Source organism: Vulpes lagopus, chromosome 6 (assembly GCF_018345385.1).
Source record: "Vulpes lagopus strain Blue_001 chromosome 6, ASM1834538v1, whole genome shotgun sequence".
Taxonomy (NCBI): Eukaryota; Metazoa; Chordata; class Mammalia; order Carnivora; family Canidae; genus Vulpes; species Vulpes lagopus.
In genome coordinates, this window is record NC_054829.1 from 24568223 (window position 1) to 24583252 (window position 15030).

The 15030-nt window shown below is 38.5% G+C and overlaps 1 protein-coding gene across 17 annotated transcripts in view; it reads right to left on the reverse strand.

Annotated features, from left to right (window-relative positions):
• The window catches only part of TTLL5 (tubulin tyrosine ligase like 5), a 268339-nt gene that overhangs the window by 62513 nt on the left and 190796 nt on the right, over window positions 1–15030 (reverse strand). For 16 of the 17 annotated variants that reach the window (XR_005988409.1, XR_005988410.1, XM_041758913.1 and 13 more), the window contains one exon: window positions 2224–2441. The exons of the other annotated variant lie outside the window; for it this stretch is intronic. Coding sequence is in view for 14 of the 16 variants with exons in the window: in XM_041758913.1 (XP_041614847.1) it covers window positions 2224–2441 (218 nt within the window). In the remaining 2 variants the exon portion in view is untranslated. The remainder of the gene's footprint in view (window positions 1–2223; window positions 2442–15030) is intronic. 17 annotated transcript variants of the gene reach the window in all.

A 15030-nucleotide genomic window follows, 5' to 3' on the forward strand; every position in this document is an offset into this window, starting at 1 on the left:
CAGGCACCAAACCGCTGCGCCACCCAGGGATCCCTAAAAAGGTTATTTAAAAAAAAAAAAAAAAACTTTATCCAAATACTTTTTAGAGGGAACTTTTTGTTGAGTCAGGTCAGATAAGAACAAAGTCAGGTCAATAAGAACCTAAAAGTCAGAAGAATATTAAAAACAGTGGGGCCCTCGTAACACTGTACATTTTATACATGAGTGAGAGAACATTAAGGTCTCCATTAGTACTAACTTATTTAGCTTCAGAGACTTGTGCTAGAATTTTAAAGGCAAATTGGAAACTATTTCCTGGAACAACGCCTTACAGCATGCCTTTTGATACTTGGATTATATTTCTTAAATTCTGAAGAAATCTTGCTTTTCCCCCCTTCTGTGCATTTTTGGTGCTGAGCTGTTTCCGGTTTTCCCACACTCCTGCCTGTCAGAGAGAAGAAACCACAAAAATGCAGCAAAGTTTGTCCACAGAGCTGCAGTTCCATCTCGAAAGGCTGAAGAGTTTTCCTGCCAGCAGTGAGTTCAGGGCAGTGAACAGCACCTTCGAACGTCCAGCCCCACTGCCTGCTGCCAGAGCCCACCTCCTCACCAGCAGACTAGCTAGCCACCACACAGGCCACCAAGGGCCCTCTCAGGGTACTGGCAATTCTCCGAGGATCCACAACTAGGGAGCACACTGGCAAATTCAACATTCATATCTGACTCACTGATTTTCCTACCCAACTGTGAGCTTCGAACCTGTGAAACAGAGCATGGTTTTGGAATGCTTATGATGGTAACTAATGCTCACGGACTTCTTACGTGTGCTAGATTCTTGTTCTATGTACAGGTATTAACTCTGCTAATATTATCAATGGCGTATAAAGCAGATACTGTTTATTATCGCCACTTCAGAATTGGAAAAGTGGGGCTAACAGATTAAGTAACTTGCAACTTGCCAAAGGTCTTCAGGTAGTAAACTGTGGATGAGGGTGTGAGTACAGGCAGTTTGGTACCAGAGGCTGCAACCTGAAGGACTCGATTCTACTCTTGCCAGGGTGAGGAGCCATACATCTTCCTTCTTACTGTGCTCTTGGCCTTGACCACGAACTGCCCCCTTCTGACTACCCCTCCCTAGTGCTCCAGAGAGTTCTGTAAAGTCATTACAATGCCAATTATTCCTACAATAGCACTTAGTAGGCATGGAATAAGTATTTGTTGGACAGATGAATAATGGCAGCAGTATAATTAAAAGTCACAAGGGACTGTTTTCTATCCAAATCCAGAATTTGATTCCCTGTCCAAGGGGGAAAAAAGAGGAACTGCTTTTTCTACATCCTACGACTGGTTATTACAACTAAAATTGATTTTGCGAGGGACAAATGAACGAGGAGACTTAATGAGAGCAAGAGAAAAACCCAAACTCCCTCACCCCCTCTATGTGTTTATCCATCAGGGAATGCTTGCTTCTTATCGGCATCTTTGAAAAGTTTCCCAATTTTAAACGGAGAAGGGCCATTAGAACTAACACTCTTTATTAGTCTTATTTCTGGTTCGCTAGCTAAAATACGGCTGGAAATAAGAGTGAAGGGTGTAATCTGAAAAAAATTGATTGAGGCATGGGAACGTCTTTCTGAGGTAAAATGGGCAAAAGGTATTAGAAACAAGTTGCTCTACAGAGCCTGTGGACTAATGTCAGTGAGTTAATCCCCTACCCCACCACCACCCATAAAATCCCATTCTAAGGTCTTTCCATTCAAATACCTACAAGTAAATGACAAACAAGGGTGGGTGGGGTGGTACTGAATTTTATACACAACTGCAAAGATCTGACTCTGTAGAAAGATCCAGAAAAGAAGAGATTGGGAAGAAGCTTTCATTTCCCATCTCCAAGCCCACAGTTCAGCAGTGTTAGCTGATCGTAGTTCCTGCCAGAGGCTGGAGGATCATCAGCAATGATCCTGAACCCTGTGTTAGCCCTCATCACAATCCCCAGGGAACCTGAGAGCAGCACCTGTCCCTCCCACAGGGTAGGCAGTGCCTACTTTGGCGTGGTTCACTGACTCCCCAGGGGATTCTGACCTGTAGCTCAGGCTGAGAACCAGAGTTAACCTGTGGCACCCTATCAGGAGTTCTTGTCTTTGATGTACAAATGGTTTTGAAGGCCTCATAAATGAAGAGTACTCTTAGCACAGAACTACTACAACTCGGGAGAAACTGAACAAAAGATTGAGGAGGACTTACTTGGAGACTCTCTGGGATGTCATCTTTCTGAGGATTTGTTTGTGATTGGCTGGGGGCTTGGGGACCAGTGAGGAGGAAGAGCTTGGAGGTGGCACCACTTTTTGTGGCAGAGTGGTTGGCTTCTGGCCACTAGCCGTGGCACTTGAAATTCTACCAGCTGCACCATTATTTATTGTCCATAAATTGGAGTTAGATAGTGTCTGGCTGCCAAAGATGGCCTATAAGAAAAAGAAAGAAAAAAAGGTCAAGGGGATGTCCTTCTAACTCATTTGCTGTAAGTGAATGGCTTGTAATCCTCAAGTGAGACAAAAGGAGAAGGGACACTACTGCTCAGGAAAGGGGAAAGGAAATATTTCTCTAATAATGCCAGCACAGGTCTACATTCAGAGGGGGGAAAATCTCTGGAAGCACAGAGTTGAAATGGTCTCACTGGAAGTGCACTGAGCTAGGAATCAGGGTTATCTGGGTATTATGTATTATCCACTGCAGCAATCAGAAAAGCATTTGGTCTCTCTTAGCCTAAGTTTCCTTCATTCTTAAATTCAACAAATATTTAATGAATGTCTTCTACTGGGTGTCAAGCACTAGGAATAATGCACAAAACAAAAAGTGGCTTGAAGCCTGACTCAACTCCAGCCTACTCAGATGACTCTGAACTCCTCTAGAAGGTTTACACATTTGAGGAGTGGGAAGAAGCCAGTTTGACAAGGGTATAGTGAGCAGAATGGATGCAGAGAGGAGGCTGGAACAGAAAAGCCGGACTACATGCATGGCCTTGAGGGCTGTTTGTAGAATTCTGAAATAGTAACACTTTGTTGACCTAAAGATTGACACTAGACTTTACATTTTGAAACACTTTCAGGGGCACCTGGCTGGCTCAGTTGGTAGAGCATACAACTCTTGATCTCAGGGACAGGTTCGAGCCCCATGTTGGGTGTAGAGATTACTTAAAAATAAAATATTTTTAAAAAATAACATAAAACACTTTCAAAGTAGAATTACTATCTGAATACTAGTTATTAAATGAATATAAGATCAACACAAAAGTATATTTGCTCAGAGGGTAAGCCTACAAATCAATAAAGACCTAAAAATCACCATCTAAATATCACAAACACCAACATATGTCTGTAGTTAGTATGTAAATGTATACTTTCTCAAGTAGATGCTTAAAAAATTCTTACAACTTATTTAACTCATTAGAAATTGGTTTTTTTGGGGTCACAGATTTTGTTACTGATCATTCAATACTATTAGTGCTTTCAATATGCATGCATTATAAAAGCTTTAAATGTGAAATAATTCTAGGAGAAAAATAATAAAATTGACAAAATACACAAGGTTTTGTTTGTTTTTTTATTAACAGGATTTCTGGGAATTGATTTCCATCTGTAGACACTACATTTAAAGAGACATGGGAGAAATGTCATTTCCTTATGGCCAGGCCTAAAGGAATAAGATCAGATGCTCTTAGAAAACATTCACCTTCTAGACAGACTTTATTAGTACTGTCTTTTATGACTTATTTTTTAAGATATAAAAGATAAACTGGGTAGCTTTAGTAAAATGTTAACCAATCCTTCTATACTCATGCCTTGGAATGTCCCATTTCAGGGAAATATGTCCAAAAGTCCTGGGCTAGGCAGGTATGAGGGGGATCAAAGAATCCTGGGTTGAGTAAATGTGTTTGATGGACAGGCCTGACAAAGAACAAAGCAATTTCAAAGATAGAAGAGGGTCAGAGCATTTTTGAATGGACCAATCTGACTGACATGTTCTTCATCCCTGCAAATTGTCCAAAGGGGAAACTGAAGAGCTCTTCACTTGCCTCCATCTCTGATCCAAAGAAGGGGAACAAAGAAAGACCCAAGCCCGTGGGCAAAGCCAAGAGGTTGACACTAGGGGGAAAGGGGTTATGTGTACACATGGGAAGGTCTCTGGATGGTCTAAGAGGACACAGAAGCCCTGATTCTACTCTGGCCAGCCTTCCGAGGGCAAGTAACCAAAGAATGCAGCAAGTAGACTGAAAAACAAATCCATTCCTTTCAAGCACCAGCTCCATATCTGAGGAGACATTCACCCGGAAGGAAGGAGTGAGGCAGGAAAGGGCTACTGTATGTTTCTATTTTCACTACTACATCCCAACATGTGAGTTTAGATTGAAAGATGCCTCATTCAGGCCTCTATCAGTATTTTTGTTCAAAAGAAGAAAGAAAGAGAAAGAAAGAAAGAAAGAAAGAAAGAAAGAAAGAAAGAAAGAAAGAAAGAAAGAAAGAAGGAAAAAAGGAAAAGAAAAGAAAGAAAAGAAAGAAAAAAAAAGAAAAGAAAAGAAAAGAAAAGAAAAGAAAAAGAAAGAAAAAGGAAGGAAGGAAGGAAGGAAGGAAGGAAGGAAGGAAGGAAGGAAGGAAGGAAAGGTGCCTCATTCTGGCTGGGGAAGAGACTGTAGAGATCAGAATGAGGGCTGAAGAGCTAGCTCTACATCCATAGGACAAATTCACTGGATGAGTATCAGAGGAAGAATGGCCATTGTTAGCAACGGGCTCTTAGAACATCTATTCAGTACATGTTGCCAAGGTGACAACTATATTTCAAGGTCACCGAGTTTTTCTTTTGTTAAAAAATCTTGCTGGGACATCTAAACGCAAATAAAAAATGAATAAAAAGAGCAATATCAGACCAGTGTGAGTATAGTAAGCTCCCATTTTTGTAAAAAGAAAAAAGAATATGCAAAGCCATACATGTATCAGATACACAAACACACAGAAACACACACACATACACATAAGGCTGGAATCTGCACAGAACAATTCAGAAAGGATATATGAAAAAACTAGTAACCTCAATGGAGAAAAACTAGTTAGCTGGGGGTCCAGGAGAAAGCATACATCATTTATATCTTTTTGAATTTTGTACCATCTATGTGCAGTAATTTTGTACAAAAATAAATTATTCAAAGTCAAGAGAAAGTCAAATTCTCATAAGATTTAAGCAGGTAACAAATCTAACTCTGAGTACAAGTCAAAGTATCCAAATGGCACCCAAGTTTCAACCAGGTGGGTACAGGACTCACTATTAGGGAGGGTTGAAGAAGGAGCTCACTCTTCAATACTTACTATGCCTACAAATCCAGATTTGGTCATCAGTAAAAAACAAAGACTCAGTTAAGTGGAAAATAGCATGGCTTTGCAGTCAATTATGCCTGGGCTCAATGTAGGATCTGTCACTTATAAACTGGGTGACTTTTTTAAGTTACTGAACTTCTCTCACCTTTAGCTTCCTCGTAGGTAATTACAATTACTTTGCTGGATTATTGAGGATTAAATGAAGATCACATATGTAAATCTAGTCTAGGCATTCAATAAAGGATTCTTTTAATAGACCAAATACAAGGCTCACAGTAGACACTCACCAAATGCTCCATTCCTCCCCAATCCTCTACCTCAGTTTACTGAGGAACTAAAGGATGGGATGACATGCAAGTCTGCCTATCTGTAATGATCTGTGAATGCCAGTTGGTTATGTACTTTTCAACATATTTTTCTAGTCCTATGATGATGCTCACTAGATGTGAAAGCAAACTCTTAAAATGAAAACATATGTTTAGGTTCCCCAGATCATATTTACTCAATTCTCTCTGGCAGAAGTAATCTTTTCCTCTTCTGAATGCTTCTAACAATTTATTTGTATGTGTCTTATCATACTTAGCACATTCTACCTTGTATTACAGCCACTGATGTATGTACTTTTCTTTCCTTCTGGACAATGCACACTGGAGATGGCTGGATTGAGATCTAATTTTTTTTTTTCACTCATAGTGCCTAGTAGAATGCCTTTTACATAAAAGGTGCTTAATAAACATCTACCCCATGAATGCAAATAGCAAAACTCATTATAACCATTCTTCACCTTTTTTATTTTATTTATTTTATTTTTTTAGCAACTACCAAATTCCTATAACAAGAAAACAGGCAAGTTTGTGTTTACGAAGAGATGTAATCTTATAACAGGAGCATTCTCTGGACTTTGAATCAGGCCTAGTGTATTTTTTGTGTTCAGCTTATACTCAGCCACAAAATGTAAGTAAGCCCTTCTGCAGATCCCAAACAAAAATAACTTATCATCCTAGATGCAGATTTTGTGGCAAGCCCTTACACATTGATGTTCCATAGTGATAAGACCAGTCAAATAACAAAATAAAAGCAATTAGGAGGATTTATTGCTTAGGAGGCTGTCACTGGCCTGGATACTAACATTTCTGTCTTTATTCCTAGTAATACTGCCCTTATTTGTTTGGGTAATGATGTGTGCCCAGCTAAAAAATTGTATTTACCAATCTCTCCTGTACTTACAAATAACCACGTGACACAGTTCTGAGATGTAAACAGAAGTCTCCAGGTACAGTTTCCGGGAAAGTTCTTTTTTAAAAGGGGCAAACGGGGTTAGGACACAACTTTTGCCCTTTACTGTTCTTCCCACTCAGAATATGGATATCTAGCTAGTATCTGGTGAAAGTTTCTTCCTAAGGATTGCAGAGGATAAAGACAGGAAAAGCATGGGGCTCCCGACAGTATCATACAGTTCCAGAGAGCCTAACTCTAGATTTCTGATTATATGGGTAAAAAAAATCCCTAACTTGTTAAGCCATGGCAGGGAGAGGGGTCCACTAGATGCAGCAAAATGGAATCCTAACTGAGCTGAAATATAATCCTCAATCTACCAAAGAGTCATGCTTGTTTAAACCTTAACAAAAATACACTGCATCTCAAAAGAACAGGTACTACTCTTTCCACATACAGTAAAAAAAAAAAAAAAAAAAAAAAAAAAAAAAAAAAAAAGAAAGAAAGAAAGAAAGAAAGAAAGAAAGAAAGAAAGAAAGAAAGAAAAAGCTAGGTTCTCAGTTGTTCAGTAGTCATACTCTAATACACTGAGTGGATAATGAAGTGATCACAATTCTGTACCATCCAGTATTCCAAAGAGTCAGTAATATACAAGTTCCCAGGTATTTCACCAAAACCAAGGCTAAGTGTAATGAATTAAAGAAATCAAATTTGGTAATTAGAAACCCAGGAAAGTACTGAGGCAATGCTGAAAAGCAGATATATAAATGAATTTATTTAGACTGTTGGCAGAAATCAGCTTCCCCAGGCCTCTCATACCATGTATTGGCCCCAACTCTACAACTCCATCAACAATAGATTACATAAATTGTTTTGTCCTGATATTCATTCATAAATGGAAAGAAGAATTAGATTAAGTTCCTTCTAGGGACACCTGGGTGGCTCAGCGATTGTCTGCCTTTGGCTCAGGGCATGATCCCGGAGTCCCAGGATCGAGTCCCACATTGGCCTTCCTGCATGGAGCCTGCTTCTCCCTCTGCTTATGTCTCTGTCTCTCTCTGTGTCGCTCATGAATAAATAAATAAAATCTTTTTTAAAAAAAGTTCCTTCTATATAGATTCTAAGAAAGGTAAGGTTTGGAAACACAATACTAGCACAATGCACTTGTGGGTTAACAACCGGGAAGGGGGCTACACCATTATCAGTCAGTGTCCTGGGAATGTGAGAGCTGTGTAAGCACTGGCCTCCACTCAAGACCTGGTCAACATATACAAGACTTTTGCTTCTTTATTGGGTGTGGGAAACAGCCATGCTTCAGTAAGGAGACTAAGAGAAAACCACAGTTTGAGGGTTGGCTTGGCCCCAGGCCAAAGACTAGAAAGGCCCTCCTTCTCCCACAACAGAAGGGTACTCGTGGGTGGGAAGGAGGAATTTCTGATAGACAGAACACAGACTGTAACTTGGAAGGTTATGGGGAAGCAAGATCTGGGCTCTCTTACTAGAAAGATAATACTGTTCAGAGATTAAATTCTGGGAGGTTTTTTTTTTTTTAAATTCCTTCCAGAAAAACACTTCTTTTCGTCTTTACTTGGGTTTGTTGGTGATAGAGCAGAGCTGGATAACTCTTTGTAGTGTAAACTCTAAATTCATTTCTTTTTAATTAAGGGAGGAGATGAAGTACGGAAATGTCAACCTCTACTTCAATGGGTTAATGTCTTTTTGTACCCCTTTTACTTTGGTTCCAGAAAAGTGAGCATTTTTATGCATTATTCTCCCCACTGAGATTTTATCCTCACTTGGATAAAGTTCCCATTACATAGTACACAAAACTGCTTCTAGAATGTTGTTCTCTGGCAGACTAAGTACTGGGATGGTGTATCTTCCTGAGCATGTAAGATGCTAATCACTCACCTTACTACAACCAGCCAAGAGCTGTTCAATGCAAAGAACACACTGTGTCTTTTGTGTAATCATACGATGCTGTAAAAACTTGGGGCCAAGGTGAGGGTGAGGGTAGCTGTTTCTATTTTAGCAAAAGCAAGCTTCCAAAAGGCCTTTGTCTCACATTGTATGGAGTTCTTGGCTGTCTTCCATTCACAATGTTTGTCAGCTGGGACAAGACGGGAGGCTGAGCAAGAGAAACAGAGTACAACTTCTGGTACTGCGGACAAGGCCAGGAAGCAGTGCTATAGCCCTGATAGGGATGGGGCAGGAACCCAGAAGACGCTACTGTTCAGAGAGAGCGAGAGAGAGAGAGACTGATGACACAAATACCCGAGATAGGGCTTTGAGTGGCCAAAGATACCACCAGTTCTCTGGCATATCTTCTGATTTCTAAAATCAACAGAGAGGCTCTGTCTCCTTTAGCAACAAAGACTGAAGGCTCTTATTAATTCAAATGATCTACTCTCCAGTGTGAACACAGCTGCTTACCTGTACACAACAAGTGATTCACCAACAAAAACCACTGTGTTTCAGACAGTTCCTAAGTCAATGGTACTTGCACACACGAGAAATGATGCTGGTCATTAACAGATACTTAGAGATGCTCCTGAGCCTCAGACTCTGTGATCTGATAAAACCAAAGATTCCAGCAGTAGTCTCTGTGTTGGTTCTTCAATAGCATCAGGACAATTGAACTGATCTTGCACCAGGTGTGTGTTATGACCAAAGATGTCCAACCATGAGGCAGCTGGCTAAGGCCAGGTTTGCAGTCCATGACCAGAAAAACCGTGAAACCAAGTAGCCCTAAGGTGGCACAGACATGAGCTTCCCTCACTAGCAGCCCCCCACCCCCCCATTCTAACAACAGAACCAGCAGTCCTACATTGGTAGAGTTGATATTCTGATGGCAAATTTAGACTCGTGGCATAGATTCTGCTTTGCTTTCTATTTTTTTTTCTCCTTCAATGCCCGGCAATGTTTGAATATGGATCACATACATTCACAGAAGGCTGGCAGTCCAAGGTTTGTTGTCTTTTTTTTGAAACATGTCAATTTCTTTAATAAGTATTCATTAGAAAAAGGAAAATAATTTGAAAAGTCCTTTCAAAGATAACCTCTGGCAACACTTAGATATTTTTGTGTATATATGGAGTTATTTTGTATGTATATACCTGTATTTCTATGGGCTTACAAAAATAGGAGCATACAATATCAACTGTTTTGGAGACTTTTTTTCATTCAAATATCTAACTTGAACACTTCTTCATATCTATAAGGGTGAATCTCAATCACTATTGTTAATGGCTGCATATTTTTTTATTATGGTTTATTATAATTTACTTACCAATCACCAATAGCAGAATACTATAAATTGACACAGTATACCTATATTAGTAATTATGGAAATATGTTCATAATAGATTTTTAAGTGGGGAAAAAGTAGGCCCCCTCCAAATCTTATACTAGTATTTTGAAACTACACACACACACACACACACACACACACACACACACACACATTCAGGTTGTTACCAGTCTGTTTTGCTATTTAAGAACAGTGTTCTGATGTTATTTATATCTTTTTGCATATGCTGGATCATTTCCTTAAAATAATTTCCTTGAAGTAGAATAGCTAGCTCAGAAGGTGGCTGCTGCTTTTGTTTTAAATCTTTTTTCTATATATTCTCAAACTGCCCCCTTGTAAGGTTGTCTGATTACATTTCCATCAGTCCTTATCTTTCCTTGATTACTGTGAAGAAACAGCATATGTCCTACGAAAAGCTGACTCATAATTTGATGCTAATGCCACTCTTTTTCTTTTTATAAGACATTTATGCCTTTGGATAAACATGCTAAAATTTTACAGATATCATTCTTTTAATCATTTTATCATAGTATTAATCATCCTTTCTACTTTTTCTTCTCATATCTCCCTCTAGCAATTGTGAATGAACTTGTATTTTCAATTGTCCAAACAAATAAATCTAAGGGGGAAAAAAAGTAACCAATTAATACTTTATGGCCTTGAACTTCTAAAACACCCTCTTTAATATCATTTTAACCAATTTGCTTCTGACATGGGGGTGGGTGGTGGGTAACTAAAACCCCCAAGTTGAAATTATAAAGCTATGTATATTTAAGGTTAAAAGTAATAGATAAGAGGGGTGCCTGGGTGGCTCAGTCAGTTAAGAAGGCAACTCTTGGTTTCAGCTCAGGTCATGATCTCAGGGTCATGAGATCAAGCCCCGCATTGGGCTCTGCACTAAGTATGTGGAGTCTACTTAAAGATTCTTGCTCTCCCCTTCCCCTGCCCTTGCTTGTGTGTTCAAATAAATAAATAAATAAATAAATGTAATACATAATAGAACAGATATCTGCACAACTGTATTCACAGAAGGATATTCACAACAGTTAAAATGTGGAAGCAATCTAAATGCCTATCAATAGATGAATGGATAAAGAAAATGTATATACATACAAAAGCATATTATTCAGCCTTAAGAAAAAGAAAGGAATCCTGTAATATGCTACAACATGGATGAACCTTCAGGAAATTATGCTAAGTGAAATAAGCAGTCACGAAAAGGAGAAATACTCTTATGATTCCACTTATATGAGGTATCTAAAGTAATCAAACTCATAGAAACACAAAGTAGAATGGTTGTTCCCAGAGGCTAAGGGGAGGGGAAAACAGGGAGTTGTTCAATGAGTACAGAGTTTCAGTCAAGCAAGATGAAGAAGTTTTATTGATCTGTTATACAACAATGTTCCTAGTGAATGATATACTACATCATATACTTAAAAATTATTAAGAGGGTAAATTTGTGCTGTGTTGTGTGTTGTTTTTACCACAATGAAAAAAAAGTAACACATAATAAGAGCTATGAATTTTTATTGAGCTTTTTTACCATGGTCAACATTGCCCTAAACATTTTATTTTATTTTATTTATTTATTTTTTTTGTCTGCAAGAGATTAATTTTATTTTTTTTTTATTTTTTTAATTAACTTTTATTGGTGTTTAATTTACCAACATACAGAAAAACACCCAGTGCTCATCCCGTCAAGTGTCCACCTCAGTGCCCGTCACCCATTCCCCTCCAACACCCGCCCTCCTCCCCTTCCACCACCCCTAGTTCGTTTCCCCGAGTTAGGAGTCTTTGTGTTCTGTCTCCCTTCCTGATATTTCCCAACATTTCTTTTCCCTTCCTTTATATTCCCTTTCACTATTATTCATATTCCCCAAATGAATGAGAACATACACTGTTTGTCCTTCTCCGATTGACTTACTTCACTCAGCATAATACCCTCCAGTTCCATCCACGTTGAAGCAAATGGTGGGTATTTGTCGTTTCTAATTGCTGAGTAATATTCCATTGTATACATAAACCACATCTTCTTTATCCATTCATCTTTCGATGGACACCGAGGCTCCTTCCACAGTTTGGCTATTGTGGCCATTGCTGATAGAAACATCGGGGTGCAGGTGTCCCGACGTTTCATTGCATCTGAATCTTTGGGGTAAATCCCCAACAGTGCAATTGCTGGGTCGTAGGGCAGGTCTATTTTTAACTCTTTGAGGAACCTCCACACAGTTTTCCAGAGTGGCTGCACCAGTTCACATTCCCACCAACAGTGTAAGAGGGTTCCCTTTTCTCCGCATCCTCTCCAACATTTGTTGTTTCCTGCCTTGTTAATTTTCCCCATTCTCACTGGTGTGAGGTGGTATCTCATTGTGGTTTTGATTTGTATTTCCCTGATGGCAAGTGATGCAGAGCATTTTCTCATGTGCTTGTTGGCCATGTCCATGTCTTCCTCTGTGAGATTTCTCTTCATGTCTTTTGCCCATTTCATGATTGGATTGTTTGCCCTAAACATTTTAATGCTATTATCTCATTTAATCCTCCCAACTACTGAGGTGGGTCTCATCATCATTTCTACATACAGAGAAAGAAACCAAGGCACAAAAAGGATCTATCATTTGCTCCTGATGGCACAGCTACTAAGTACTAACCTAGGATCCATGAATGCAGAGTCTGATTTCAGAGCCCCATTCCATAATAATGCTGCCTTCCCTAGTTGTGCTATGCTGACTCCCTTTTAGAGCAAATCCATGAAATCATATTTCCCTTCCAAAGTAAACACAAAGCAAACCTAGCAATGTGTCCAATTTTCATCAGATGCATTTAAAAGACCCAGATTTCACTAGCTCTACTCCAAGAAGAAAAGCTTGAAAAGGATTTGTCTGTAAGGAAATTTTTGTTATTGATTTTAAAAGTTAAAGTATGTGTACATGTATGTATGTATTTACATAAAGATAACTCAAAAGATCAGCAATGATCCCAGATTGAGAGTTCAATTGGTTAAAAAAAGGTAATTCATAGCATCGTTAGCTAGTATTATTATTTCTATATCGGAGTCCTTGTTCTCCTGATAATGTGTCTGTGTCTTACATCTCCTGATGAGTAAAATAAAATAATCAGACAAGAACCTCTAAGTTCCCTTACAACTTTATTTTTTTTTTCCCTTACAACTTTAAATTCAGAATTTATAAATATCTAACTTGTCTCTGCCTTCAAATGTATGGTTTGTTTTATTTGGCTCAGAATCTCTCACGTGATTGGCCTACTGTGCATCTTGCATAGAACTTGCTGTCATCCATCTGTTAGACTTCTTCCTGTGGCTGTGTTCATTTCAGATGGATGGGATTCTTTATATTTAAGAGTGAGGTCTTTCATTATCTCACGTAGTTACTGCCGTTGGGTTCCTCATATGCCCACAGACAAACAGAAACAAACCACGGGTCATAGAGTGAGGACAGGGAATGAAAACAGTTGTCATATAGCAGTAGCAAAATCACATTTTAAGGATATACAACAAATAAGGTTGATCCCAAGCAGCTGGCAGGTGGCCTTTTAACATAACCACAACCAAGCAGAGTTCTATACTTTGATTCATAACATTGACTCTAACTCTTTTATATTTGTGTGTATGGGCACATGATAAAATGAGCACTGGGTGTTATATGCAACTGAAAAATTACTGGATACTGCAACTGAAATTAATGATGTCCTATATGTTGGCTAATTGAATTTAAAAAAATTAAAAAAATTTGCATGTATGGGTCTATAGTAGCAGCAGCATCAATAAATTTCGAATGGCTTATTTGACTGATGATAAATGTGTAAAACAAGAAGAAAATGAAGAGTCACTTCTCTCAAGAGGGAGGGAGGTAGAATGGAAAAGGGCTTTCGGAGCCTTCTGATTGGGTCTGAATATTATCTCTGTAATTAACTAGCTATGCAACCTTGTGTAAGTTACTTTAACTCTTTGAGTTCCCTCATCAGTGGGATAAATAGTATTACATCCAGCACACAGGAGGCACTCACTCTGTGTCCACTTCCCTGACCTCACCTTCCTCCCTCCAAGATTCCAGAGGGGCACTTTCTGGGAGCAATTTAGAAGACAATCTGGTGGTAATCAGAGGATTTCTATTACTGCATGTGATGAATCAGCATGATGAACTGATATCTATATTACAACAATGTATTAAGATTCAGATTTATATGGAACTGAAAAAGTAAGCATTAATAGTAATCATGCAAAATGATCACATGTGATAGTCACATTTGTAGACACCAGTCATATTTCCTAGTAGTCTTCTTGAAAACACTATCATAGAAATAAAATTAAAATACTATGACTAGCAACAATAACAGAGTTGAAAGGGCAACGTGATAATTGTAGAAATAATTCCTATGCTATCAAAACAACCCACATAAGTGTTGCAAATCTTCAAACTTCTAGAACATATTTTATGATACTGCGCAACTCAATAATCCCTAACCCTATTACTAAATAATAACACAAAGGAGGGTAAAATATGGATGTTTCCAAGAGTTTTAAGCCCAGGAACACTTTCCTAAGATGTTTCTTTAAAAATCTGAGATACTTGGGATAATGTCTAGACCTGAGTTTACATATGTTTAGTAGACCTTCTCTTTTATGACAGTGTATATGATATGAATAGTAGCAGACTAGTTATAATATCTGAAGAGGACTTCTCAAATACAGTTTTACAGGTGTCAATAAGTACACCTGTGGATGTATGAACTGCAACTTAAAATTTATGTAATAATACATATAGATTAATACATATACATACATATACATATAAAATATAAATGAATGCCTTAATATATTGTCAGGATGGTAGCATATAGCATAGCATGATAGTCTGGAGGCTGGAGGCTGGATGCTATGCCTGCAGGCATACCTGGGTTAAAAAAATCAGCTCTTCCATTCATTATTTATGTGACCCTGAGAAAGTCACATTAAGTGATTAACCTTTTTTTTTTGTCTGTAAAATGGGGCTAATTAAAAGGATAACTGGGAGGACTCAATGTGATAATACAAATAAAAGTCCCAGTTCAGTGCTGGATCCGTGGTAACATCCTAAGAAAGATGATCCTCATGATACCCACAGATATGTATTATCATCTCCTTAGCAGACATAAGCAAACTAA